General features: G+C 40.8%; 1 protein-coding gene across 1 annotated transcript in view; it reads right to left on the bottom strand.

The window, feature by feature from the left end:
• Positions 1-3013: 3013 nt before the first annotated feature.
• The window catches only part of LOC146992329 (voltage-dependent T-type calcium channel subunit alpha-1I-like), a 292588-nt gene continuing 271163 nt past the window's right edge, over positions 3014-24438 (bottom strand). The window contains exons 34-38 of the mRNA XM_085785626.1: positions 17746-17886; positions 13072-13206; positions 10417-10642; positions 8279-8502; positions 3014-5020 (exon numbers count right to left, since the gene is read on the bottom strand). Coding sequence (XP_085641752.1) covers positions 4289-5020; positions 8279-8502; positions 10417-10642; positions 13072-13206; positions 17746-17886 — 1458 coding nt within the window. The 3' untranslated portion in view covers positions 3014-4288. The remainder of the gene's footprint in view (positions 5021-8278; positions 8503-10416; positions 10643-13071; positions 13207-17745; positions 17887-24438) is intronic.

Here is a 24438-nt window from a genome sequence, read left to right as displayed (position 1 = left end):
ACAGAGGAGGGATCCCTCACCCAGGATGGACAGACGTGCAATAGATGTTGTTACAGATAAGAAGACAGTTTACAGTTTGGCTGACATATACATCCATATCTGTCCAGACTCATGAAAAAGTAGTGACAACTTTCTGCAGAGCAGCATGAAAAAGCTATAAAATCACATCTATTCCAAGATAAACACCAAGATTCGTGTCGTCAAGTCAGTGTCTGATGATTCATAAAATATCAGATCTCCTGAGTTACAGCACTGAATAATGGCCAGAAGTGCAGAACATTATGACACCACAGTGACCTCGACCTTTGACCTTTGACCACTAAATTCTTACCAATTCATCCTGCAGTCCAAACGGATGTTTGTGCCAAATCTGAAGAAATTCCCTCCTAGTATTCCTGATACGTCATAACATAAAGTTTTCTTAAAGAGAGACCAACTTTTAAAATTTGACTCAAAGACGAAGAAAAAAAAAGCAAAATAGGTGATTTTGAAAGAACAACATCAGGAGTCAGAGGCTGTTGAAAATCTATCTCACTTTTATATGACACTAGAATGACATTGAGAAAACAGGAAGAAAAGAAAAAAAGAAAAAACCCACATGCATTTTTTTGGAGAAAGAAAATCAGGTCCGGTGGGTGGGGAGGCGGGGTGGGGAAGGGCGGGGGGATGGAGGGGAAAAAGAGAAAACACACACTCCAACAGTCGGGATTACATGAATACATCATCATCCTTTCAGTGACCTTTTTGAATCTCAGTGACATTTTATTCTAATACATGAATTCATAAATAAAATCTTCTCTCACCATATTGCCTATCTATACGAGTCTCATACATCTAACTGTACATCTACTGTAGCATATTGCATATCTCGAATAGAGGGGGGATCGGGGGGAATGTGTGTGTGTGTGTATGTGTGTGTGTGTGTGTGTGTGTGTGTGGGGGGGGTCAATAGTCATTTAATACTCTGGCTCCCCTGTGTTAGGGAGATAATGCAATTGAATGGGAATAAGAGGGGGATGAAGACAAAGTAGAGAAAGAGACGAACACTGAGGTGAAACATCCTGCAGCGTTCTGACAGTCACATCTTTGTCTGTTTTATGTGGCTGTGTGTGTGTGTGTGTGTGTCTGTGTATATTGTAGGTCCAACCTGAGGTCCACCTGCTCTGGGTTTATAAAGATTGTGACACAACTATATTATTATTATTAATATGATAATTATTATAATGGGTCATTACAATTTTAATTGTCAAACAAGTGCTCAAAGTTACAAATTACACCAACTTTGGACCACATTGCTTGCCGTAGTATTGGGGTTATCTTGCTACACTCAAGCAGACCTGAGTCAAACCATCATTTGGGTTTAATGCTGCAAACAACGACCGCCACCCTCCGCCCACCGGCAGTTTCCTTAACATATAACGTAAACTAACAGCTGTTCAAGTCTAACTTAGACCCAGATAACATCAGCAGAGGTTAATGAAGACAGTTTGGTGTCATCCAGCTCCCAATCCAGATTCTGACTGTACTGTATTTGACTTTTACTGTAATGTGTCACTAGCTGCATTTGCATTTCAGTGTGTTGCAAAAACAGACTCAGCGACACAGGAAATCACTCCTGCCTGTTGACATCAAACTGTACAACTCTGAATCACCAGCATCATGTCTGTTTATACTCGTTTTAAACTTGTAGTATATTTAACTGTGAAAATATGTTTTTTTTCTGCTATTGGGTATATTATTTTATTTTATTTATTTTAGTAATTTTTTTTATCTACCTATATCCTTGTTCTTTCGTTTAATTTTTTTTTTTTTTTCTAATGGGAGTTTGGTTTGTGGCAAAAGAGTTTCAACTCCAGGGATCAATAAATTAATTCTGATTCTGAAATAAAAGTGAGTTTGCTTTGCAGTAGCTCTGTGTTTCCATCAAGTCATCCCAGCTTCTCCAATTAAACACGGTGATGGATTTCCAGCATCTGCTAATCGCTGCATCATCTGCAGTAGCTGTGGTCGTATCTAACTGGAGGTGGTGCACGTGATAATAAAGGATCCACCCCCCCCATACATCTACATGCAGCGTCCACACATCAGAGATGATGCTCGGCAATGTTGGATGTCATGTGACCTCTGCAAAATATTGTTTTGTCAAATCGTCTCGTGAGCGTGGAATATTTCAGGTTTGACATTGCTCTTTTTTTGTTTAATTCATATTTTTTTAAATCATGCATTAAGCTGTTATATAAGAAACAAGTGGGTTTTTGGAGTAGCCACAGTTACTCAGGGATCAAAAGCCCTATTTGCACAGGATCAGTATTACCTGGTGACGACCTGGTAATTTGTAAATAACCAGAAATTTCAGAAATTTCGCTCTTTTTATGGATCTGAGCTGTTTCTTCCAATGGGTCTCTAGTTCTGAGATCAAACTGTATTTGCACCTAAAATGCTGTCAGAATTACCGCTCATAATTTCCACCACAGCCTCCATGTTTCAACACGGAAAGAAGTAGAAAAAGGGGCGCAATAAAAACAAGATGCAATCCGAGAAGAATCTGAGATGCAGATTTGCACGGGACTAGTATTATCGTCTGTGTTTGGTGAAATATGGTTGGTAATACAAATTACAGACATGGCGCATTAGCACGGGATCAGGATCACAGACATCCTCCACAATTATTACAAATGACCAGAGGTCCCCAGGTAATACTAGGGCTTAACACAGCCAGGTATTCCTTTGCTTCTGCAGCTCTTTGTGAGTTTCCCTTAAAGGTCAAGTGTGGTTTTATAACAGCAGCAAGTCAGGAGAAGGAAAAACTGAACATGTCGATTCCCTACAGTAAGTGTCTCTCTTTATAATTGATCTATTAGCTCTGAGTCTTCCTCTTTCAGACGTATTCAGCCGCTGCCTGATGCAGAGCTGCTGCTCAGTGGGTGAAGATGGAGAAATCAGAGGAGGCTGGATGACTCCTGCTGCTGTAAAGCTCTTCATGTTTTATCTTTTCTTTTCTTCTATAATCTTCTGTTCACACTCTCTTGTAATGTATATTTAGGATCTGTAGGAAACATCATTTATCATTATCGTGTTAGACAAGCCTGACCTCTTTATTTCTATAACACATCTGTCTTATATCTCTATACATTATTAACAGGACACTTTCCAACTCTTTACATTAACATTTGGCCCAGGTCTGCTCTCACTACATTTTAGCCCTTTCATGGGTTTTGTAGAAAGAACGAGAGTCCACTCTGAAAGTGACCCGGCGCTTCCGCCCGACAACAACCCACATGTTTTCTCAGCAGCAGTCACATTTCCTCTCTTCTATTCAAACATTATTCGTCATATTTTTTTTTTTCATCATTGTGTGTTCAGGCCGGCCTTCGCTCGTCTCGCTCTCCCCCTCTCCCTCACAAACAGAGACGGACGTTTACACGTTTACATTCACACAACTTCAAAATGTTGAAGTTGCAAAAAAGAAACACAGGAAAAAAAAAAACCACAATCTTTTCCATTTCCTGTCACCAACCCGAGTCTGCCAGAGAGGAGAGAAAAAAAGAAAAAAAAAAGGTTTATGCTACTGTTAGCGATGGATGTGACGAAGAAACAGACAAAGAAACAAAAATAAACAACTATACAAAGTTCACTTTGTCCTCAAAACATCTTGGTTTCGCCTTTTTATCCGTCCAATACTGACAACACAAAGGTTGAGGGCACGTTGGGTTGATCGAGCCCTGTTCCTTAGAGAAAAGAGAATAGTTTTTATGTGTTTTTATTCTTTTTTTATAATCAGTTTCCTCTGTAAAACACTGTCTCATGTTCAGTCGTGTTCATCAGTCACTGTGAGGTTTCAGGACCGGACCGTCCTCCCTCTAATGGCTTCCCCCCCTCATTTTCTGAGACTCGTCATGGCTCAAAATGTAAAAAGCCGCGGGCGGGAACCGTCGGGCTGGATCCTGGTTCGACTAAAAAGGCTAAGCCCTCCCTCCCTCTCGTCCTCCTCTGTCACTATTGTTTAAGTCCTTTCAAAACAGCAAACCGCATATCCTGTGGAAATGAGAGGACGCCAAAACTCAGAAGAAAACTGTAATCTTTTGAGAAATGACTTGATCCCCACGCAAAAGCCAAATCCAGGGAGGAAGGAAAGAGACGAAAAAAGACGATTCAAAGACTCAAAGAGAGAATTTCAGAATTTCAGAGGACGTTGTAATAAAAGTTTCTCCCTGTTCTGTTGAAAGGTCCAGAGATGCAAATAATCGTAGAAAGAGTTTCACTACGGAGAGAGAGGCAACGAGTGTTTTCATCTGTTTTTCCTGGACGTTGTGTCTGTGGGTCGGCCCGTGATATCGCCATCCTCCCCGTCCTTACCGCTCGCCCTTCCTTCCGTCCAGCGGTTGGACAGGTAGCCATGGTGGGCGTCGTCGTCGTCGTCGTCTATGCCGTAGAAGTGGCGTGGGTCTTTGCTGCGGGCCGACAGGTTGGTCCGGTGGTGGTCCAGCGAGCCCGTGCTGTTGCATTTCTTGGCCAGCGGCGGCGCCAGAGAGCCGGGGGCCAGCAGCGACGTCAGCGAGAGGCTGTTGAGCGTCTCCGATAAGTGTTCGCTGCTGAAGCTCTGCTGCCGGCAGCCGTCTCCGTCTCCGTCTCCGCCCGTCCCCGCGCCGCCCACCGCGTCCTCGTCCTCGGAGGGGTCCATGGAGTCCTGGCGGGGACAGCCGGGGCTGGTGCTGCCGCCGCCGCAGCTGCTCTGGCTCCTCTGGTGCCCCCTGGTGGCCTGGAGGGAGAAGGTAGTGCTGCGTCTCTTTAGTAAAGCGTTAGCGTTGTTGCTCTGGTCTCCGGCCGGGGCTGGTTCCTGTGAGCCGTGGCTGGGGAGGGGGAGGGGGAGGGGCAGGGGGGGCAGGGGGCAGAGCAGAGGCACGGGCAGATCCAGATCCCGAGGCGGCGACACGCTGAAGCTCAGGCCCTCCTCCAGAGTGGTCTGCAGGCTGCCCTCCGAGCTGCCCGAGGCCAGGGAGGAGTCACTGTGGGATGGGTGCTGCACACAGGAGGAGGGGGGGGGGGGTGAGAGGACACAATCAGACACAAGGTTTATAGTTCATCCTATGCTGCACAATTGAAGAAATAAATTATCTGTCTAACTCTTTAAAGGTATATAATATGTAGGAATTCCCCCCATCTAGCGGTGCGGTTGCATATTGGAACGTATTCTTGATGTTGCATTCATGTGAAATCAGGCAGACGTCAGACAGACAACAGACGCTGCATGTAACAGGATAAACAAGCGTCTATGTAAACAAGTGGTCCGCCAGCACGAGGCAAAACAATACAGGCGTGACATATGTTGTCATGGTGATGTCGTATTGTTTACCTGACACACGTTTTACCGTCTTTCTCTCGTCAAGTAAAATGACATCCGGTTGGTTTGCCAACGGCCGTCTGCCTGACTGCACCTGAATGCAACACCAGTGCCTCCGTCCTTCCTCACACTACACAGTGGTGACAGTTTTAACAGGCGCTACCTGGAAAACTTTCTCCCCGAGCCGACAGCTCCGCTGAGTTTCCGTGGTTACCTACGGTCACGCTGCCACTGAACGTAAAAAATGACGATGCAACATGGCCGCCTCGGTTCGGTGCATCACCCACTAAGGGATAATGAATAGTTTGGAGGTTGTTATCGAGAAATAAACCCTGACAGGAAGTATGGTTTCATACTTCATGAAGTCCGGGGCAGAACTAACTTTGCTCTTGTTCTTGTCACCTGAAACAAACAAATCTCTGTGTTCTTGCGGAGGAGGTACAGGCCTTCAGGCTGAGACGGGCACAGATGCACTGGTATCGTCCTGTCCTAACAGGAGCACGATGTGGATTTTAATCAAATATTCATCAGTTTTTAGACAATTCACAGAACGGAACAGATCAGTTTAGGACAACCCAAGAAAAACACTTTGCAAGTTTGAGACAAAACATTAACTTGTTATAACTTGGCATAAAGATTCAAAGGTGTCAAAGAGAGAAAGTAGCTCCAAATTACATTTTGCTCTCTCCAACTTTTCTGTTTCTGTGCTTTTTTTTCAGTTAAATTATTCTCTAAATCTGTAGAGCATTAAAAAACTCGACCACAGAGTGCTTTCTTCGTTTTTTTTTCTCCAGCTTTGCTCAATTTGCTCTCTGCCGGCCTGTCATCACAGCTTTTGTTAAAGTTTTTTTTTTCCTTTTTCTTTCAAAGAACCACCTGAACTGTTTAAACGTTTAAATTGTAAAATGAAAAGCAGCAGGGTCTGATTTTAATATTCCGACTTTAGAGATAAAGGAAATCTTTACAATATGATTCGCTCAGGTTTAACGTTTCGATGCAACAGGATTGTTTGGTGCATCGCCAAGTATTTGTTTCATTTTCGAAGGAGGGAGTTGATCATTCCTAATGGTGGCACTGCTTCGTGGAGAGATTATGAAAAAGGAGAAAATGAAGGGATTGTCAGAGAAAGAGAGGACAGAAAAGAGGTGTAGGAAGGAGGAGAACACCAGAGAAGGATGTAAAGGAACCAGACGAAGAGTGTGAGCCAACAACAACAACAGCAACAGTATGGGGCTCGGGGCTGAGCCGGGCTAATTAGCTGAGTGCCGCAGAGCATTACTGTAGCAGCTGAGGATCACAGAGCCGCTCAGGCACGAGCCAAACAAACCAAACAGGTAGAGGAGGAGGGGGATCCGTCTCCATAGTTACGCGGGAACAAGAACTAAAATAAGGGCCTTTTTGATTATCGTCAGAGCCAACAGAGGGGAGGTGTTAGATTCAATATAGATGATAGAGTTCCTGGCTTTATCGCTGACTAAAAGAAGTTTCTCTGAAGTTTCACACGACAGCGGGACGTCGATGGAAGTGGTAGCTTTCACATGTATGTTGTTTATAGTTTAATCCTGATCAGCTGCTCTGTTTTAGTCTTTAGGTTGTGATTGATCTCATCGTTTTCACCGCACTTCAAAGGTCCCACATTGCACACCTTTGAGTGTTTGATTTCCGTACAAAGAATGTTTGTGGTGTTTTTTTTCAAGTATTTATAAGTGAGGAAACAAAAAAAATCTCTGTGAAGCTCAGTTTAGTTAATCAGGGCACAGAGGGATCAAATAAAAACACATCAGAGTCCACCTAATCCTGCATGGTTGGGTCTGAGTGGGCGGGGCTGCTTTGTTATGACATCACAACGTTACAAAAACCATGACGGATCGTTTTAAAGGTCTCATGTTGTATAATGTAGTATCTGTGTGTCTTTTCTAGACCTAAAATCTAGAAATGTAGATGAATGTAAGTATTACTTTAATGTTTCTGTCTTTAAGGAAGCTGGAAAAATAATGTATTAATAAGTAGTGGAGAAGGAGAGGGATTAAATAAGCATTGCTTCTTCTCTCTCCTTTCTGAATATGTGGGACAAATGAAATGATCACGTTTTTGACCATCTGCAAGTTTTGTTCTACAAACTTGTTTGTGTTATTTCATAACATCCTGCATACCAACATTTGTTTTATTTTGCTTACATGTTGAAATAAATTCATTTAAATTAAATTAAAAAGCTCTATACATAGACAGCTCAACACTCAGCCAATCAGAAGAGAGGTTCAGAGCCTCCTCTTGTCTGATAGGCTGAAACCGACCTGATGTTTTTCTGGAGCTCCACAGAGAGTTGTACAACTACACAGAGATGGTTTTTGGTTCTTAAAAGTGCAAATATATCTCTTTATATGGATCAACACTTCAAATAAATAAAACAGTGGGAAACTGTACCCTTCTCTGTGGACTGAGCACTTTGATACTTTCATAGTATAAAACCAAATCCTGCTTTATAATGAAAAGTTGGACCATTGAAGTGTTTTTCTATCTACAGTCAAATTAAGTGCCGTCACTTTGTGGCCAAAATTAGGCCGAAGCTCATTTACTGTTAACAAATGGTAATAAGACATTTCTACATTAATATTCTGTGTTTGTGATAAGTGCCTTTGTTGCTGTGTGTAGCTGTAGATTAAAGCCTGCTGCAGCATCCAGCCTTCAGATCACAAGCTCACTCCACATTATCCTCCATTTGGCAAATCCCCACTGACTGCCTGTGTGTTTGATGCATGACAACTTTGGTTCACTGCGTCCTCTCAGGAATTATCTATTTACACTGTTGCATCACGTCTCTGATGTGTTGCACTCAGACTCTGGTGTCGGTTTTTTTTTTTCTGTTCCTCATCTCTCCATCCCAAACCATCCACATCCACATCATGTGAACCCACTGATGTGATGTGTCTGTAATACCTGGGAGCTGAGGGGCCGGCTGTTGGCTCCGGGAGAGCGGAGCGAGGCCCACGAGGCCGGGGAGGCCAACCTGGACGGCCCCCTGTCTCCTGGGCCCACGCTGTTCCCGGGGCTGCTGGGATGAGCCGCGGCAGCCGGGTGGAAGAAGTCTGCCGGCAGGTGGAAGACGGGCGACGACTCGCCGCCTCCACCTCCCTCTCCGCTGCAGCTTCCTCCATCACCGTCTGAAGAGAGAGGGTTGTAATCGTAGGAAGTTAAATATCTTATTTCTAATTGAGTGTGTGTGCTGTGATTAGCTATTCGACAATTATTTTGGATGGGAAAAAAGCATCAATATGAATATAACTGCTTTTTTTCCCATCCAAAATCATGTTTTCCTCACGTCAACAGTACTGAGCTCGACAGTCGACTAGTAAGGTCTACCCTGGAAGCTAGAGTAAACAGAGGTACCTGATAAAAACACACATGTAGCACTGCTTTCTCATATTAACAGAGTTATGCACACTCAGTGTTGTGTGGTAAGGAACTGGTGGATGTTGCAAAGCATTTGTAGTGATATTTTGAGCATTATATAGAGGCCAAAGTCACGGTTAGAAGAACTGCCCCCATTACTTTGCTGTTTAACTGCAGTGTAGCGCAGCTAGCAGGAGGAGAGCTAGGTCCGGGCTGCACATATTTTTCTCTGATTTTTTCCTATGGTCACACTCGGGGACCTAGAGCTGTAGAGCGTTACTTAGAAAATGACCGGAATTCTCCTTTAACACACTGTTTATCTGGAACTAACCAACTCACTCAGTATTCCTCCGCACAGACGGGCTCCACGACGCTGTATCACTCCACCTATCAGCTGTTTGGATCAGTGGTGTGTGGAAGAGGCGGAGTGATACAGTGCGTCGTGGAGCCTGGCTGTGTGGAGGAATACTGAGTGAGTTGGTTAGTTCCAGTTGTAGGCCTATATAACGTACACATAGGTAAACAAGTGTATTATTTTGTGACAGGACTTCTTGAGTCAAGCAACGGCACATTTTATTGTCAGTAAAACTAACGGCGTTATTATGGGGGACTGATTACTTGCTACCAGTGTTGGGCTCGTTATTTTAAAAAGTCATTATTTATAGTTACTTGTTATTTTCCATGATAAAAGTAATTAATTACCTGGAAAAGTAACTTTTATAAAATGCTCAAATATGTCAAATTACTTAGATTTCTCTCCCTAAGCCCCGTTTATCTGGAACTAACCAACTCACTCAGTATTCTTCCACATAGGCGACTCTTCAACATGCTTAAGCTTTTTTCTGACTAGTTAATGAACTGAAAATAATGTGTATATAATGTAGCCTACATTTTAACGAGTGTATTACTTTCTGATGCAACTTCTTGAGTTAAGTGACGGCACATTTTATTGTCAGTAACGGTAAAGGCGTTGTAACGGGGGGAAACAGTAACTTTTTTGATTACTCGTTACTGAAAAAAGTAGTGCCTTTCATTTATAACGTTCACTATCCCCATCACTGGAGAAGAGAGGGTTGTAATCATAGGAAGTTAAATATGTTATTTCTAATTGGGTGTGTGTGATGTGTTGTTTCATGTCTTCAGTGACGACTCTGAGCTGTTCGACAGTCACCCTGAATTGACTTTGCCTCGTATGGCTCCATCTGTTCCGACGATGACGGCCATGTAACTGAAGAGGGAATGGGGGTGGGGGTGGGGGGGTGAGCCATCAACATACCATAACATGTCATTCATCAACATGTCTGCGTCTGCCTCATCTATCCCTGCTCTAATTGCAGCGGTAGTCAATCAACTGTGCGGAATATGAGACGCGTCCTTGTGCAGTGTTGGAAAAAAAAAAAAAATCCTCCCCGTTATTTAAAAAACGATACGATCAATGTCGCGTCAAAGTCGCAGCTTTAATGAAAGTGCGGCGCTGGTTAAATACCAGCGAAGGTCACGGAGGGAGTCCAGATAAGGATAATAAGGAGCATCTGATGAAAGGTAACTGAGAGGGGATTATTCTAATACGACTGGTGGAGGGAAAGATTCAATTTAACCTTTTCGCCGGCGCTAAAGGAAAAAAAAGAAGAAAGAAAAATACTCCGATTACCATTTCCATTTTCATTTTCATATCCATCCATTACCTGTGCTGCGACTTCTCTGCTCTGGCGGCGACGGAGGGTTGAGCTGAGGATGGACGCCCACCTCCAGCAGCTCCTGGACCCCCTCCTCTTCCTCCTCCTCTTCCTCCTCCTCCTCCTCCTCCTCCTCCTCGCTCCCTGAGCCGGCCGGTCGCAGCAGGCCTCTGTAGCCCCCTCCTCCCCCCCGTGTGGGCAACTCCTCCGAGCTGTGGGAGTCACTGCTGCCCCTCTGGGAGAGCCAGACGGAAAAAAGAAAAGAGAAAAGAGAAGAAAAGAAGGAGAAAGAAGATGTGAAAGAGAAAAGAGGCAAAGAGACAAAGAGATGGAGCGTCATGATACTGTATCCAGGTGCAGCGATGTTCACCGGAGCAAGAAAGATATCAACCTCAAGTCTTTCATTTCCTCTTGTCATAATGGAAATCTGAGTACAATTTGTTTCCAATTTCAAAAAGCAACCCCCCCCCTCCCCTTCCTCTCTCTTTTCATGTCTCTTTCCTTTATCCATCTATACAAATCTGATTAAAATTGGATGTGGTGAAAAGAAAAGTAACGGCGGCTTCAAAGCCTCAAATTGCTCGGCTGCTGTTTGTCGGTTGTAAACTGGATCAAATGAACGGAGGAGCTTCAATGACGCGCTGATGAAACGGGCCAGGTGGAACCGACCGACCGACCGACCGGGCTGGGAGGCAAAGAGCCGGTGATGGAGGAAGATGTGGAGGGGGGAGATGTGAAAGATGCACTCACACTGTCACACACACACACAAACGCGCGAACGTGCATGCATCCCAGCACGCTGATATCAAGAGCTCAGAGGGAGGCATCTCTTTTAATCAGGCACTAAAGCGTGTAAATAGTAATTAATGGTGATTAGGAAACACATGGAAGAGGTGTGATGACAAGAGCTGTGGCTCCTCCGAGCCCTGACGACATCTACCTGTGTGTGTGTGTGTGTGTGTGTGAGAGAGAGAGAGATAATTACAGCTAATTTAACAACTAAAATATTCATTGATAGATAAATGATAGTGAAGTTTCTATCCCTGTGAATATACACGGACTGCATTATACTACAATATACACATCAGGCTCACAGATACTGTTTGTGTCAGATCTATAAATGATGCTGAGAGTTGGAGTAAGAGGAAACTTTTAGGCATCAAAGTCGCCTTTCATCATGTTGTAACTCCAGTCGTCTGACAGAAAACTACATGTTGTTATCTTCCATCCCAAAACCTGTTTCCACATGTGTGCATGTGTGTGTGTGTTATGTGTCCTCACAGACTCACATGTTGCCTGGTGAACACAACACAAACCTCTATTTTGTCTTTCAAACACATTAAATAAACTTGTACAGTGGAAACCGCTTATAGCGATCATGGATATAGTAATCAACTGCTTCTATGGATCAAAAGCCTTGGGACAGAATCACTTCTATACAAATGCTGTTTAAATCATTAGTTTATATGTAGTAATGAAGAAATCCGCTTATAGTCATTTTTGGTCATTTTATGAATGAAAACATGTGTAAAAACAATTTTAAAGGGACAACGAGGAGTTTGTATTTGGTTATAAAAGAGTCTCATATTAATGTGGATGAATCTACGTTACCCACTTGTTAATGGGTCCATTTTTGATAAATATATTGTTTCATCTTTATCGTTATTTTGATATTATTATTTAGTGGTCGGATCGCCCAGCATTTCCTAGTTTCGGGGATCGCCGTTTATGGTCGGAACTGCGACGGTATCTGATCTGATTGCAAATGTTTTTGCTTTTGTCCGTCTTGTGCCGGTCCAAGAATTTCACAGTGTGCGCGGAGGCTCATGGGAAATGTAGTGTGAAAACACTTCGCTTTCCAAAACTCCTGGTTGTCCCTTTAAAACTACGTGTATTTATTTTATTTCTTACTCCCATGATTCCTTGCTGGACATCTGCTTCTGCTGCTATAGCTAACGTAAATGAGACGGTAACGGGCTGTTCAGTAAAAAGAAGATTTGTACTATGGACATACAGTACATTAAGCCTACTGTTTTTTACTGAACTGCACAACAAAGTTAAAGGCAATTGCCTATTTATAATTTTAACCACAGTAAGCTCTACATTACTGTGCTGTAGGCTGTATTGTGTACAGTATTCGAGTTCTGTCTGCGCAGTAATTAAACTAAAGACTGCAAATTAGCTGAAGCTAGACGTCTTATATGCATCACATTTTCTCATTTTTTGTGGCAATGTTGTATGTATCATCCCTGTTAAATAAACATTAAAATAAATTAAACTTGCATGGTGCCTCTGGAAAAGCATTTGAAACGACTGTACCATGTTTGGAACATGAAATAAAATTCAGTAAATGCTGAATGTTTCCTTACATTGTTCTCTTTGAAAAACTATACAAATGGCATTTAGATGATGTTCTGCATAAAAAATGAAGTGAAATAATAAAAAATCGGTTATAATAGTCGACTGCTTATTGATTAGGGATAAAACAAACACACACAAACTGATGGTTTCACATGGGAATCGAACACGGCTCTCCTGTGTCATACAGTATTACTGTGTTTCCTTCACCACACTTTTCCCTCGCTACAACCACTAGATGTCGCCTAGCAACAGAATGTTATCATCGGTCACTGTGTGTGTGTGTGTGTGTGTGTGTGTGTGTACCTGTGCGTCTCTGACCAGCAGCTGGTAGCCGCTGTGCTCGTCCAGGCTGAGGTCGTCGGGCAGCGCCGGCGACGACGACTTGTCCGACAGCTGCTCTGACATCAGAGACGCCTGCTCCACCTCGGCCAATCGGATCTGTCCCCGCAAACACACAATCAACCAATCACAGCGCATCCACAGTACAACAGGAAGTGATGTCACCACCTTAGCCAGATGTTTGAGGTGAGTAAAAGTGGTGAAACATACACAAGGTGTGTGAAGAGTGTGTGTGTGTGTGTGTGTGTGTGTGTGTGTGTGAGACGTCCAAGCCAGTGAAGTGATGCTCGTTACCAGTTATTAGAGTCAAACACATCAAAGTGTGTGTGAAGAAGAGAGGAATGGTGTGTTTCTTGATTTCTTTGATTTTAGAAAATACTTTTCTTCGAGACACTTATGTCATAATATGATCTGAGAGAAATATTTACATTAGAAAATTGGTTGTGTTTGAAATAAAAAAGAAAATGTGTGTATAAAATGATGAAAAAAAAATAAATTTAAGTGCTTATTGATGAGTAAATGTGGCAAAAAACATGTGTTTTATAATTAATTTTATCCATCTGAACATATAAATACTTAAAAACTAAACTAAAAATACATGGACTTTTGTACATTTTTAGCTCAAAGTTTGGTTGGTTTGAAGACACTTTCTAAAATATCCAACATTTTCATCACAATGAGCAGAAAGAAGATGAAATAATGAAGAGGTGCAGCTTCTGTTCTCATTGTAAAGTAATTAAGATATGTTAAAAAAAAGAAAATACAAGAAAAAGAATGAAGGAGAGAGAATAATGTAACAATATATTACAGCATGAGGGCAGAGTAAACACAGAGACCTGCATGGATGAACACGGTGACAAACCTTTGACTATTCCATGTTTGTCTGAACTTTCTGAGACATTTTTATTCTAATATCCAAATGTTACCAGCAGCAAATGCATTTCTCTCCTGCAGATAAACCCCAGATAATACTGGATACACCTATTTCTACCTTTTATAGCAAATCAAATCTGGGTATTAACTGTGTCGGCGTTTTATTTTGATTTTAATGAAATGAACAGGATGAAAATTGGATTGTTGAAACGCCCATTAAAGTGAAGATAACACATCATGAACCTTCACTTTATTTTTCAAACTACTGTATGAAGCATAAAGATTTGATTTTGTTAGCGAGCGACTTTCACTCAAAACTGAAAACTGTCAGGACCCAAACACTGGTGCATGAAGGCACCACGCTCTGCACAGGGTCATTTAAGATTTAACAACATTGAAGTGTCACTTTCAAAGCAAGTTCAAAGCTTTGAAAATACTTTTAAAATCCTCCAGTGCAGCCAGTGATTGTACTTCATAGAGGGAACTGTTGAAAACCTGAGCTGGCTCCAGTAATTACATGTTATAGGATTTAGTTATCGATTTATTAGTCATTATATGATTATCTGCTTACTCATTTTATTTATTTACTTATTTGTGAGACTGCGAGTTGATGATCTAACTACCTACTCAAAAAAGTTATTTTTCATATAAGAGTTAGTTCTAATACAATATATTCCGTAACACACCGTAATACACACTATTAAGCATTGGTTAAGCATTAAATCAGTGGTTCCCAACCTTTTTGGCTCGTGACCCCATTTTGACATCACAAATTTCTGGCGACCCCGTCAATCAAGACGCTCCAGCTCAGATATTTCTATATGCTGCACTTTATTTGAACACGATTTACATTTGAGAAAGTGAAAGTATAGAATACAGTTGTTTAAGATTGTGTGTTGTGTTTTTAATCATAATTTTAAAAAGAATAATTATTAGTTTAAAAAATATTTTCATCAGTCTTTTTTTCTTTTTTTTATCTATTACTAGACTTTTCAGGCGACCCCATTTGAATTTCAGGTGATCCCACATGGGGTCCCGACCCCAAGGTTGAAAAACACTGCATTAAATACTGAATTCATCATTTATAACACATGAATACTTATTAGTATGTAGTTAATAAACACAGTTAAAAATGTTTTACTCATCATTGATAAGCACCAACTATATTTATAAACTACATACTAATGAGTATTAATGCGTTATAAATGAAGAATTCAGTATTTACTAATGCTTAATAGTGTGTGATTATTATAAAGTGCTACCAAACATTGTTATATTTCTAATGTTTTCAAAACTCATTTAATTTTATATGACTCACTTTTTTTCCACCAATAGTTGTCATGTTTTATAAAACATTTGTCGGCCCACTTGCAGTACCTTCACTGTCCACCAGTGGGCCACTGCACATCTGCTCTACAGTTTTCCACATGTGCAGCTAATCTGCATATAAATTACAGAGATATCAGAATCATCTTCCTCTCGCCCACCAAGACTTATGCAGCAAACTTCATTTTTTGCCACCGAACCTCAGTTTGGATCGGATTTGCATTTAAATGATTTATCCTAATTTATTTAAATAGTCTATTTCAGTGCATCATTATTACAGTGGGAATATTACACTACAGTCGTAGGACAGTATGTTATTCTTATCAGGTGGTTATCGCTCATGACATAAATAACACAGCCCTGGAACATGTGTAGGATTAGTTACAGCTCTGTGTGTGTGTGTGTGTGTATGTGTGTGTGTGTCTGGGGACTGATGCACAAATATATAAATAAAGTTAGATTTCTAGTGAACTGAGCCATAAACAAACAACCTGGGGAAATGGAGGATGAGGCGGATTCACTCGGATGTTTGATCTTATATTGACCAGGGGATACAGACGTAGCTGTGTGTGTGTTTGTGTGGCATTGACACACACACACACACACACACACACAAACACACAAACACGGTCTCTCCTCTCTAAGTTGTTTGCAATCCACACTGTTGCTATGTGCTTTGGGAGAGCTCAGGAGATTTATTCACGTGAGCATTTTCCCACTATCTACTCACACACACACACAGCATGGCTGATGTGATATTGTATAGCCACATACATTCATAGGACTGACACAGATCCTTTAGTACTTTCTGCACACACACACAAACACACACACACATACAGGATTTGATTATTTCTGCAGTCGTAGCTTGTGTGAGGCTGTGATGCTGAGATGTGCAGAGTAAGAAGTGTAAACATGGCAGTGGGGCAGTAACCTACAGGAACAAGTACATCACTGCATTATTTCTCTTTCTCAGTCAGTAACTGGAGCTGTATGTTCCTGAACCTACCCATTTGCACTGTATCTTATCAATAAAATCAGCATCATTCTCATTTAAACCACTTCTTTTCTCCCTGTTTTGAACGGACGCTCTCCCTCGCTGCACTGCAGATCTCATTCCTGCTCGTTTTTTCCCACTGCGGCCGTGGAGATGGAGCAGATCGATCAAGAACTCCCCTCGTGCTGCAGCGAGCATTTGATCCCTCACCGGCTTCCCACTTGTAAAAGGCTTTGGTGTGACCAGAAGCTCGATGAGTTCGACGCAGCTCAACACAAAACACAACACACAACACACACAGCGGCCAAACAACTGAAGTGCGGGTCTCTGAGCTGGAGCTCCACCACCCAGATGCTGATTACTCCACTCGCCCTTTAACAACTCAATTTAAAACCTGTCTATTTGGACTGAATTGGTACCAGACTATTAAATATTTAGCTGTACTTGTTGCTTATTGCGGATGTATCAGAGGCCCATTATGTAAATGTCATTTAAATACTAGAAAGGTTCTGCACTGGTGCATTTCTGTAACATATCTCAGAAAAATGTTCTTTTCAGAGCGAAAATTAAACATTTTAACTTCTGGATGTGTGTAAACTGTCACACATACTACAGTCTGTTTGATGCTGGTGTGTTTTGGTGTGTTTTACACGACTTTGACAAATTGTAAATTGTTTCAAAGCTTCAAGTCTCCTGAGTCTTTCTGTGCAAAAGCATTTTAGGATCCACACGTCACTGTAACAGCTGCTGACACAGAGTTCAACAGCTGTTCAGACTCCTGAGTGTTAAAGTCCCCCTCCAATGACCCTTTTTGGTTATTTTAAAGCATTCTCTGTGGTCTTTAAATTGTGATTATGAAGTTTTTAGCCAAAATCACAAAACCTGTGCCATTTCCCAGGGCTCTCCTTCTGCACAGCACCAGTAGCTCATTAGCAATGCGTCTCTGAGTGGTGGGCGGAGACTGCACTGCTCTGCAATGCAATTTTGCACTTACATGTCTGCTGATATGTCCTCTAGGTCTTTAAAGGCCTGTTTTACCCTTTTTTTAGCCATAAAACTAGACTAAACTAAACTAAAGTTTTTACCATGTTATTGCCTCTGTATCCTTGGTTCACCATCCATTATTAGTTGTGATTAGTTGTATAATCTTTAAGAGCTCTGGATTATGACTGCGATCAAACACTAAATGTTTTTTAATTTTGGGTTCATACACAAAAGCAAGTCTGTGTGTAAATGGGTGAAAATTGCATGTCTCTGTGTGTTTTGTGTGATTGGCAACTTGGTGCTTCATGTTAATTCCACCCACTGTTGTTTGACTCTGATAAGCTACAGGCTGAAGAAACATGTGAAAATAAAAGGAGGAGAAGGAGGAGGAAAAGAAGAAGAAGTGTGTATGTATGTGTGTGTGTGTGTGTGTGTGTGTGTGTGTGTGCTCCACTGACCTCCTGTGGGTGGCTCTTACAGTCCTTGCAGACGGGAGGAGAGCAGTAGTGGTGGAAAACGGAACCAGAGAGGTTGTCGATCATGTCGCCCTCCAACGAGTCTTTAATCAGCAGAGACACACTGTCCAGCCACTGGCTCTCCTGCAACACACACACACACACACACACACACACACTCATCATCATTGATCCAATTAAAATAATGCAGTCAGATACATGATGGACAGCTGCTGCTGCTGGGACTTTTCTTTTTCTTTTCTCATTAATATTGAAAAGTGCCGTGGTGAACTGACACAGATCCACATCTGATTAGACTTCTGTTCACAGAGGTTTTTATCACAGAGAGTTTGAAACCCGTCACATCCCGTCAGTGTGTTACTCATGGACTCTATTAATAAACTTTTTGCTTTTTTGCCATTTTGTGATACAGATTTGAGAGATACACTTATTCTCTTCCTTCCAGAGGTTGAGATTTTAACATTTTTATCAATTTCAATGTCTGTTGGTTTGTTAGAAAAATACTTACATCATGTAACTGCCACAAAACTATGTTATATTCCTGGTAAAATAAAGTTAAATAATAAAAAATAAACTGTTAAACATGCAGCTTAGAGGAACTTTATTTATTTTCACTGCTGTGGTTTATTTATAAGAAAACCACTAGAGCTCAGTCCACTGGTTAACAGGGAGGTTATTTTGTGTTGGACTATCTCTTGGCAGCCAGTGTGGAGGCTCCAGGAAGAAACTGGTCCCAGCCAAGAACTAGTCCAGCTCCAAACCCTGTGAGAACAAACAAGCCACTGTGATATTTAGCTTTTTTCTTATAGTCTTTATTACTAATAGGCTAAACTAACTGTCTATTAGCTCCAACCTTCATATTTACATGTGACAAGTGAGAGAATGAGGTTATTTTCTAAAATGTCAAAGTATTTCTTCAAACTTCCACTTCTATTTTCACTTTTCACTCAATTTGTAGAGTTTATTATGAAATCGACGACTGTTGTTTCCAATAAAAATTCACACCTGCCGTCAGTGAGTGAAGTCAGACAGACTTTCAGGTTTCCAGCTGAGGTTTTATCATTTTTCCAGACACAAAAACATTTCTCTCGCTTTTTCAATCTGTCCCGCAATTTACTGCAAATTCATCTTTCCTCCATCTGAATTCGCAGCCACAGATTGTGTAGCCACTGTTACAGGTTTCACAGTAAACTCTCATCTCCTTTCCCCTCCCATCATCCCTTTCTTTCTTCCTTCCTTCCCTCTTTTGTACAACACGTGTAAATGACTAACTCTTGTCTTGTTTAATTAACAGCGATCTGCTGGAGCCGCCGTTACTTTCAGCCTCTCGCTGACAGGTGCAGGACAGAGATCGGTGACTTCAACCTGCTGCTGCAGCCAGAGGGACGGCTGAGCGACAGGGTTGGAAGATTAATTACCTGATCAGGTCAAAAAAAAGAAAAAAAAAAGAAAAAAGAAAAAAGTGCAGCGTAGAACCTGAAGTGAGCGGCACCAGAGAGTCTGGAGTAATTGGCAGCTTTCTGTGTGAAGATTTTACAAAGTCAGCAGCTCGGAGGGAACCAGGTGAGGGAGAAGGTCGAGGAGAATAAAACAAGACAAGGAGTTGAAGTGTTCAGGTTTTTACCTTGAAAGAAAATCTACTTTTGGAAACTGAACTCAGTCGACCTCGTATGGATCAGTTCTGTCTGTTCTGGGCTTTAACAGACGACACAGCTCCAGGTGATGAGTGGACGACAATGAGGGTTGTAACAGGTTATAACAACATGTCGTCCTGGACTTTGACACCTGTTAGTTTAATATGCAGCTGATGAAAATGAGTAAATAAAGATGTGTTATGCACATATAAATCATAATTGACTTCCAGAACTCATGCGTTGTTTGTATTCAAGGCAGGTTGTTGTTTTTACATTTTATAGAACAACATTATACTGAAAGAACCATGCAAGTTGATATAACAGCCTCGAGTAACAGGAACATGCAGGTACCAGTGTCTTACATTCCCTAAAATCACCTTTGAGCCTGACTGTCTGGTTGTCGTCTAAACTTCTTTACAGAAGGAGGTAAAACTGTACTTCTGTGTTACAGATGTGGACAAAAGGCAGTTTGGGTGAGAAGTTCAGATACATTTCATGAACCTGGATGTTTGTTTACGTAATATCTGTTTCTGCAGCTCTCTGGCTGGCTATGTTTCTTTGTCGGACTTCTTCATATTTAGTGTGACTGCTGAAGCAGTCACACTATTGTTCTTCTGTTTGGCCATTTTCTTCCGCCTTTTTACGGTCTTCTTCTAGTCCTTCATACTTTGTGCTATTTCAACAATTCATATATCAAAACGTGCAGCTTTTTTTGAACTTTATCGGCATTACTTTTCTCTTTTTAACTATTTATACTTTTTAAAATATTTAACTTTTTCACAAAAAATCTCACATTCATCAAAGTCTCAACCTCTCTTCTTCACAACTCCACTGTAGTGTAGGGGTTAGGGTGGATGTTTGCCAACCCTAAGGTCACTGGTTCGAATCCAAGGGAAGAACTCTTGTTATGTTATGTTGAATTCTGCTCTCCTCCCCCGCCTTCAATTGGTTACAGGTGTTTGTTATCTCCTTGATTACTCGTACCAGTTTGCAGCACATCATCACATTACAATGAATGACAACAGTCTTGAAAGCAGTGTGCTCTCTGTAGCCGAGTGGCAGAGTAAAGGTTTAGTGATCATATGGTCATGGGTTCGATTCCTGCCTCAGTCTTTTCACTTCATTGCTTGACTTTTGATTCCAATTATTCAGCTGTCATTGGACAGTCTTTGATTCCTCATAGTATAAAGCTCATTGTAACTCAGGTTCTCTGTGGCCATATGGTTAGTGCTCAGCCTGAAATTCACAGACATTTTCATTCTAAGTCATTCAAGCTTGACTCTCAAGCTTTCTTGATGTTGACAGTGTGCAGATCATTAACAGACAACAGTCTCTGCAACTGTGTGTGCACTGTGGCCTAGAGGCAGAGTGGAAGTCTAATGACCATGAGGATGTGGGTTCGATTCTGACCTTGGTCAAACATTTGTATGGTGATCACAGCTTGCACTATTTGCTAATTCTGCAACTGCGTTCAGTTGCTGTCAGCAGTCACACCATTTCCATTCTTGGAAATGCTTTTTCTAGTTTTTTTTATTATTTAAATGTATTTTCTTTTTCTTTTTTTTTAATTTAAACAATTATTATGATTGGGATGTGCGAGGGAGAGGTATGAAACCCAGAAAGGGTTATATGAAAACCTCACCCATGAAGAACATAACCAGAAACTAAATTTTTAAATAACGGCAAAAAAAATAAGGAACAATTAAATGATAACAAAAATTAGTAGGAAAAAGTAACAATCAACTGATTATACAGTGAATATAAGAAGGAAAGGAAAAATACGTACATGAATGAATAATGAAAAACAATAAAGATACATGCAAGAATGAAAAAAAAAACAGAGTGGGATAAGACAATAAATAAACAACATAACTATAAATGACTTATTCACTGCACCAGGTCGAGATCACGTTGACACAATATGTGAATGCAGCCTTTCAGAGAACTGAGATCAAAAATTCAAATCACAAAGTTATTTGTTAAGAAAATTGAACCTTATGTTTTTGTTGTTTTTTTTTGTTTGTTTTTTTTACATTAGATTATATTATATACAGCTCTCCTCCAACAAGCTTTTGGTATTGCTCTACTTTTTATGCTGAGAAAAAAGCAGCTGGCAACAGTACAAGTAGCAGCATAATGTTAAACAGCTGGTACTTTGGTGGATTAGCTTTGTAGCTCATTAGCTCTTGAATTTCACTTTGTAGCCAAAGAATCAGATGAAGGTGGAGGAGGACGGGTCAGAAGAACCCATAAACTCATCATATGTAAAGACCATAGTCTCTTTTCCTATAATCCCAGTAACGTCCTGATGTGAAACCAGATCTCCTTTTCTTCGTATCTCAGCTCAGATGTTTCCTCCTCTCCTCTCCTCTGTGTGTTGTACTGTATCTGTATCTGTCATTATCTCAGCTGCTCTACATGTCAGAGGTTCAAGCTGCTGCTTCACTCTCCTGCTCCGTCTCTGTGTGAGAGCTGCAGCTAACGGGTGTGAGGTGACGAGGGCGGCCAGTCGATACTCAGACCTTGGCAGCACCCACTGATGCACTACAAGCACACACACACACACACACACACACTGCTTCAAGTGCCAGCAGATGCACAGCGAGGGGTTGAGGCAGCCTGATTGATTGGCTAAGCTGGGGGGCCTTGGTTGTGGTAATGGTGCCCGTGACCCTGTTTGATTCCCTGCACCGCCATCTGGTTTCTGCATCGGCTCCAGCCTGAACTTCACACTGCAGATCAGTGAGACTGCACAGCCTCTGAATTATTTACACCTTTTTTTTTCTCTCTCTCAAATTCAGTATATGATGATTTAAAAAGACAGTTCCCACTCTTTCTATTTGTAGCTCATGATGAATAAAGGCGACCTTTTACTATTTCTACTAATGCTGCATAAAAATATGACAAAGTTTTGACAATTTAACTCTTAAGACGGTCTAAAGTGTGAATTTTGTGTTCATAGCTTCAACTATTCCTGTTTCTATTTAAATTAGTTCTTTAACCCGAACTCTGTCTGGAAAACTATCCAGTCCTCAGACTCATACCTACAAACTAGTTCTGTTCAAACAGCAAACGATGCAGAGCAATGATGCCTTGACCACACAGGATACAGTCTACAGCGGTGGTTCTTAAACTTTTTTACATCAAGGACCCCTAAATTAACACAATTTAGACCATGGACCCCTATTGGACAATATATTGAAGCAAACATTAGAAATACACAAATATTTGCTCTGAGACTGAAGAACATTACTGTACCTTTTTAGTCAATGTACTTTCAAATTAGGGCCAATGGTGTGAATTTTTGGAAATATTATAGAGACATTTCTGGAAAAAAAAAGTGGTAAGATTTCTAAAAAAAAAAAAAGTAAAAAAAATTCTAGAAAAAAGTGATACAATTTCTCAAAAAATAAAAGTAAGTAATTTCTCAAAAAAAAAGTTTAAAAAATTCTCTCAAAAAAAGTAAATAATAATAGTACAATTTCTCAAAAAAAAAAAAAAATCTAGAAAAAAGTGGTAAAATTTCAAGAAAAAGTTGGGGACCCGCTTGATCTCTCTCAAGGACCCCTACAGAGATAAATAATATGTGTTTCCTTGATACCTGCAAATCTCCTATTTACTGTTATTTATTAATTCATTACATTCAAAACTAAAAACACTGTACATGTTGTATGTAACATGTAGCATTTGTCTGTAAATACTTTTCTTATGTTTTGTTTGCCCTCTGTTAATGCTGCTGCTGTAACACAATAATTAACCAGCCTAGGATCAGTTTAGTACATTTTAATTTTATGTATTTATTTATTTTTATAAAGTATATTTTTGGGCTTTTCTTTGCCTTTATTTGACAGTACAGTTGAGAGAGACAGGAAATGGTGAGGCAGAGAGTATAATATGAAGCTTAAGCTGCAAACATGAGGTGGAGTGTGTTCCTGCCTGCTCTGCACACACACACTCGATGGCAGTGTGCCAGGTAGGCGGTCTAAATCTGACCTTTGTTCAAATGCAGCTCTTCCCCCCCTGACACACTGAATACAAATGAACATGATTTAACACCAGAGCTGGTTTTTCTCTCCAACTTTCACTTTTCTGGCTCCTGAAAACTTCAACCTGCGGAACAACGACCAGTCAAAGACACTCAACTGCCCTTTTCTCCATCATCTAAATGTTTTGTTTACCAATCACCACGAGTGATCATCACAATCTGAATATTGTTCTCTCTGTGCTCTTTGTTTTGCTGTAAATTCACTTATTCCAGATGTTGCACATTCTTTAATGATATTTTTGATATTTTTCTTAAGTTAACAAGTTCTTATCTTCATCATTACATTTTATAACGCGGCAGAAACAAAAGGGATAAAATACTTATTTTGACAATTCATAGATATTTTAATGAACTCTCTCATATGAGCTGTACATTCATTTAAAAAATGCCCCACATGTCTCCACAGGGAGCCGCAGTGATCTCTGGAGATATAATGAGTTATCTGCAAAGTGGTTCAGCGACTGCATGGTAATAAGTCTGAAATAAGTTGCTTTAATGAGCATTGTGTTTCTCTTGTTTGGCCCTCGTCTGTGAGGGAACATGCTCACTGCCGAGTGAGAAACTACGAGGTCTGAAGTGAACTTGTTTTTGTTAAAAAAGGGTTGAAGCTTTTCTCTTAATCCATCGGACACAGTTGGGGTTTACTTCAAAGTTTGAACTTCTAATCAGAGAATTTCACTTTTAGATGAACCGTCGTCTGTCATGGCTGACTGACTGACAATAAATTAAAATCCAGCCTTTCTCAAAAATTGTCCATAATTGTAATTTCAGGCATAAAACCAGATGCTTTTAAGGGACAATTAGTACAAAGTGGTTGAATTCACAATCATCAAATGAGACGGGTTGACCTAGGTCATGTACAACTTTTAAATGAAACATTAAATCACTTTAAAACTAACCAACACGTTCAGAATGAAACAAATGAAAAGCAGAAAGAGGTTACATCCTGTCCCATGTAAAATATTAAAGGTCTCATCATAATTTCATCAAGATTGA

The sequence above is a fragment of the Trachurus japonicus genome, chromosome 1 (assembly GCF_045865225.1).
Source record: "Trachurus japonicus isolate A0001 chromosome 1, Traja_1.0".
Classification (NCBI taxonomy): domain Eukaryota; kingdom Metazoa; phylum Chordata; class Actinopteri; order Carangiformes; family Carangidae; genus Trachurus; species Trachurus japonicus.
This window is presented reverse-complemented; position numbering and strand designations above follow the sequence as displayed.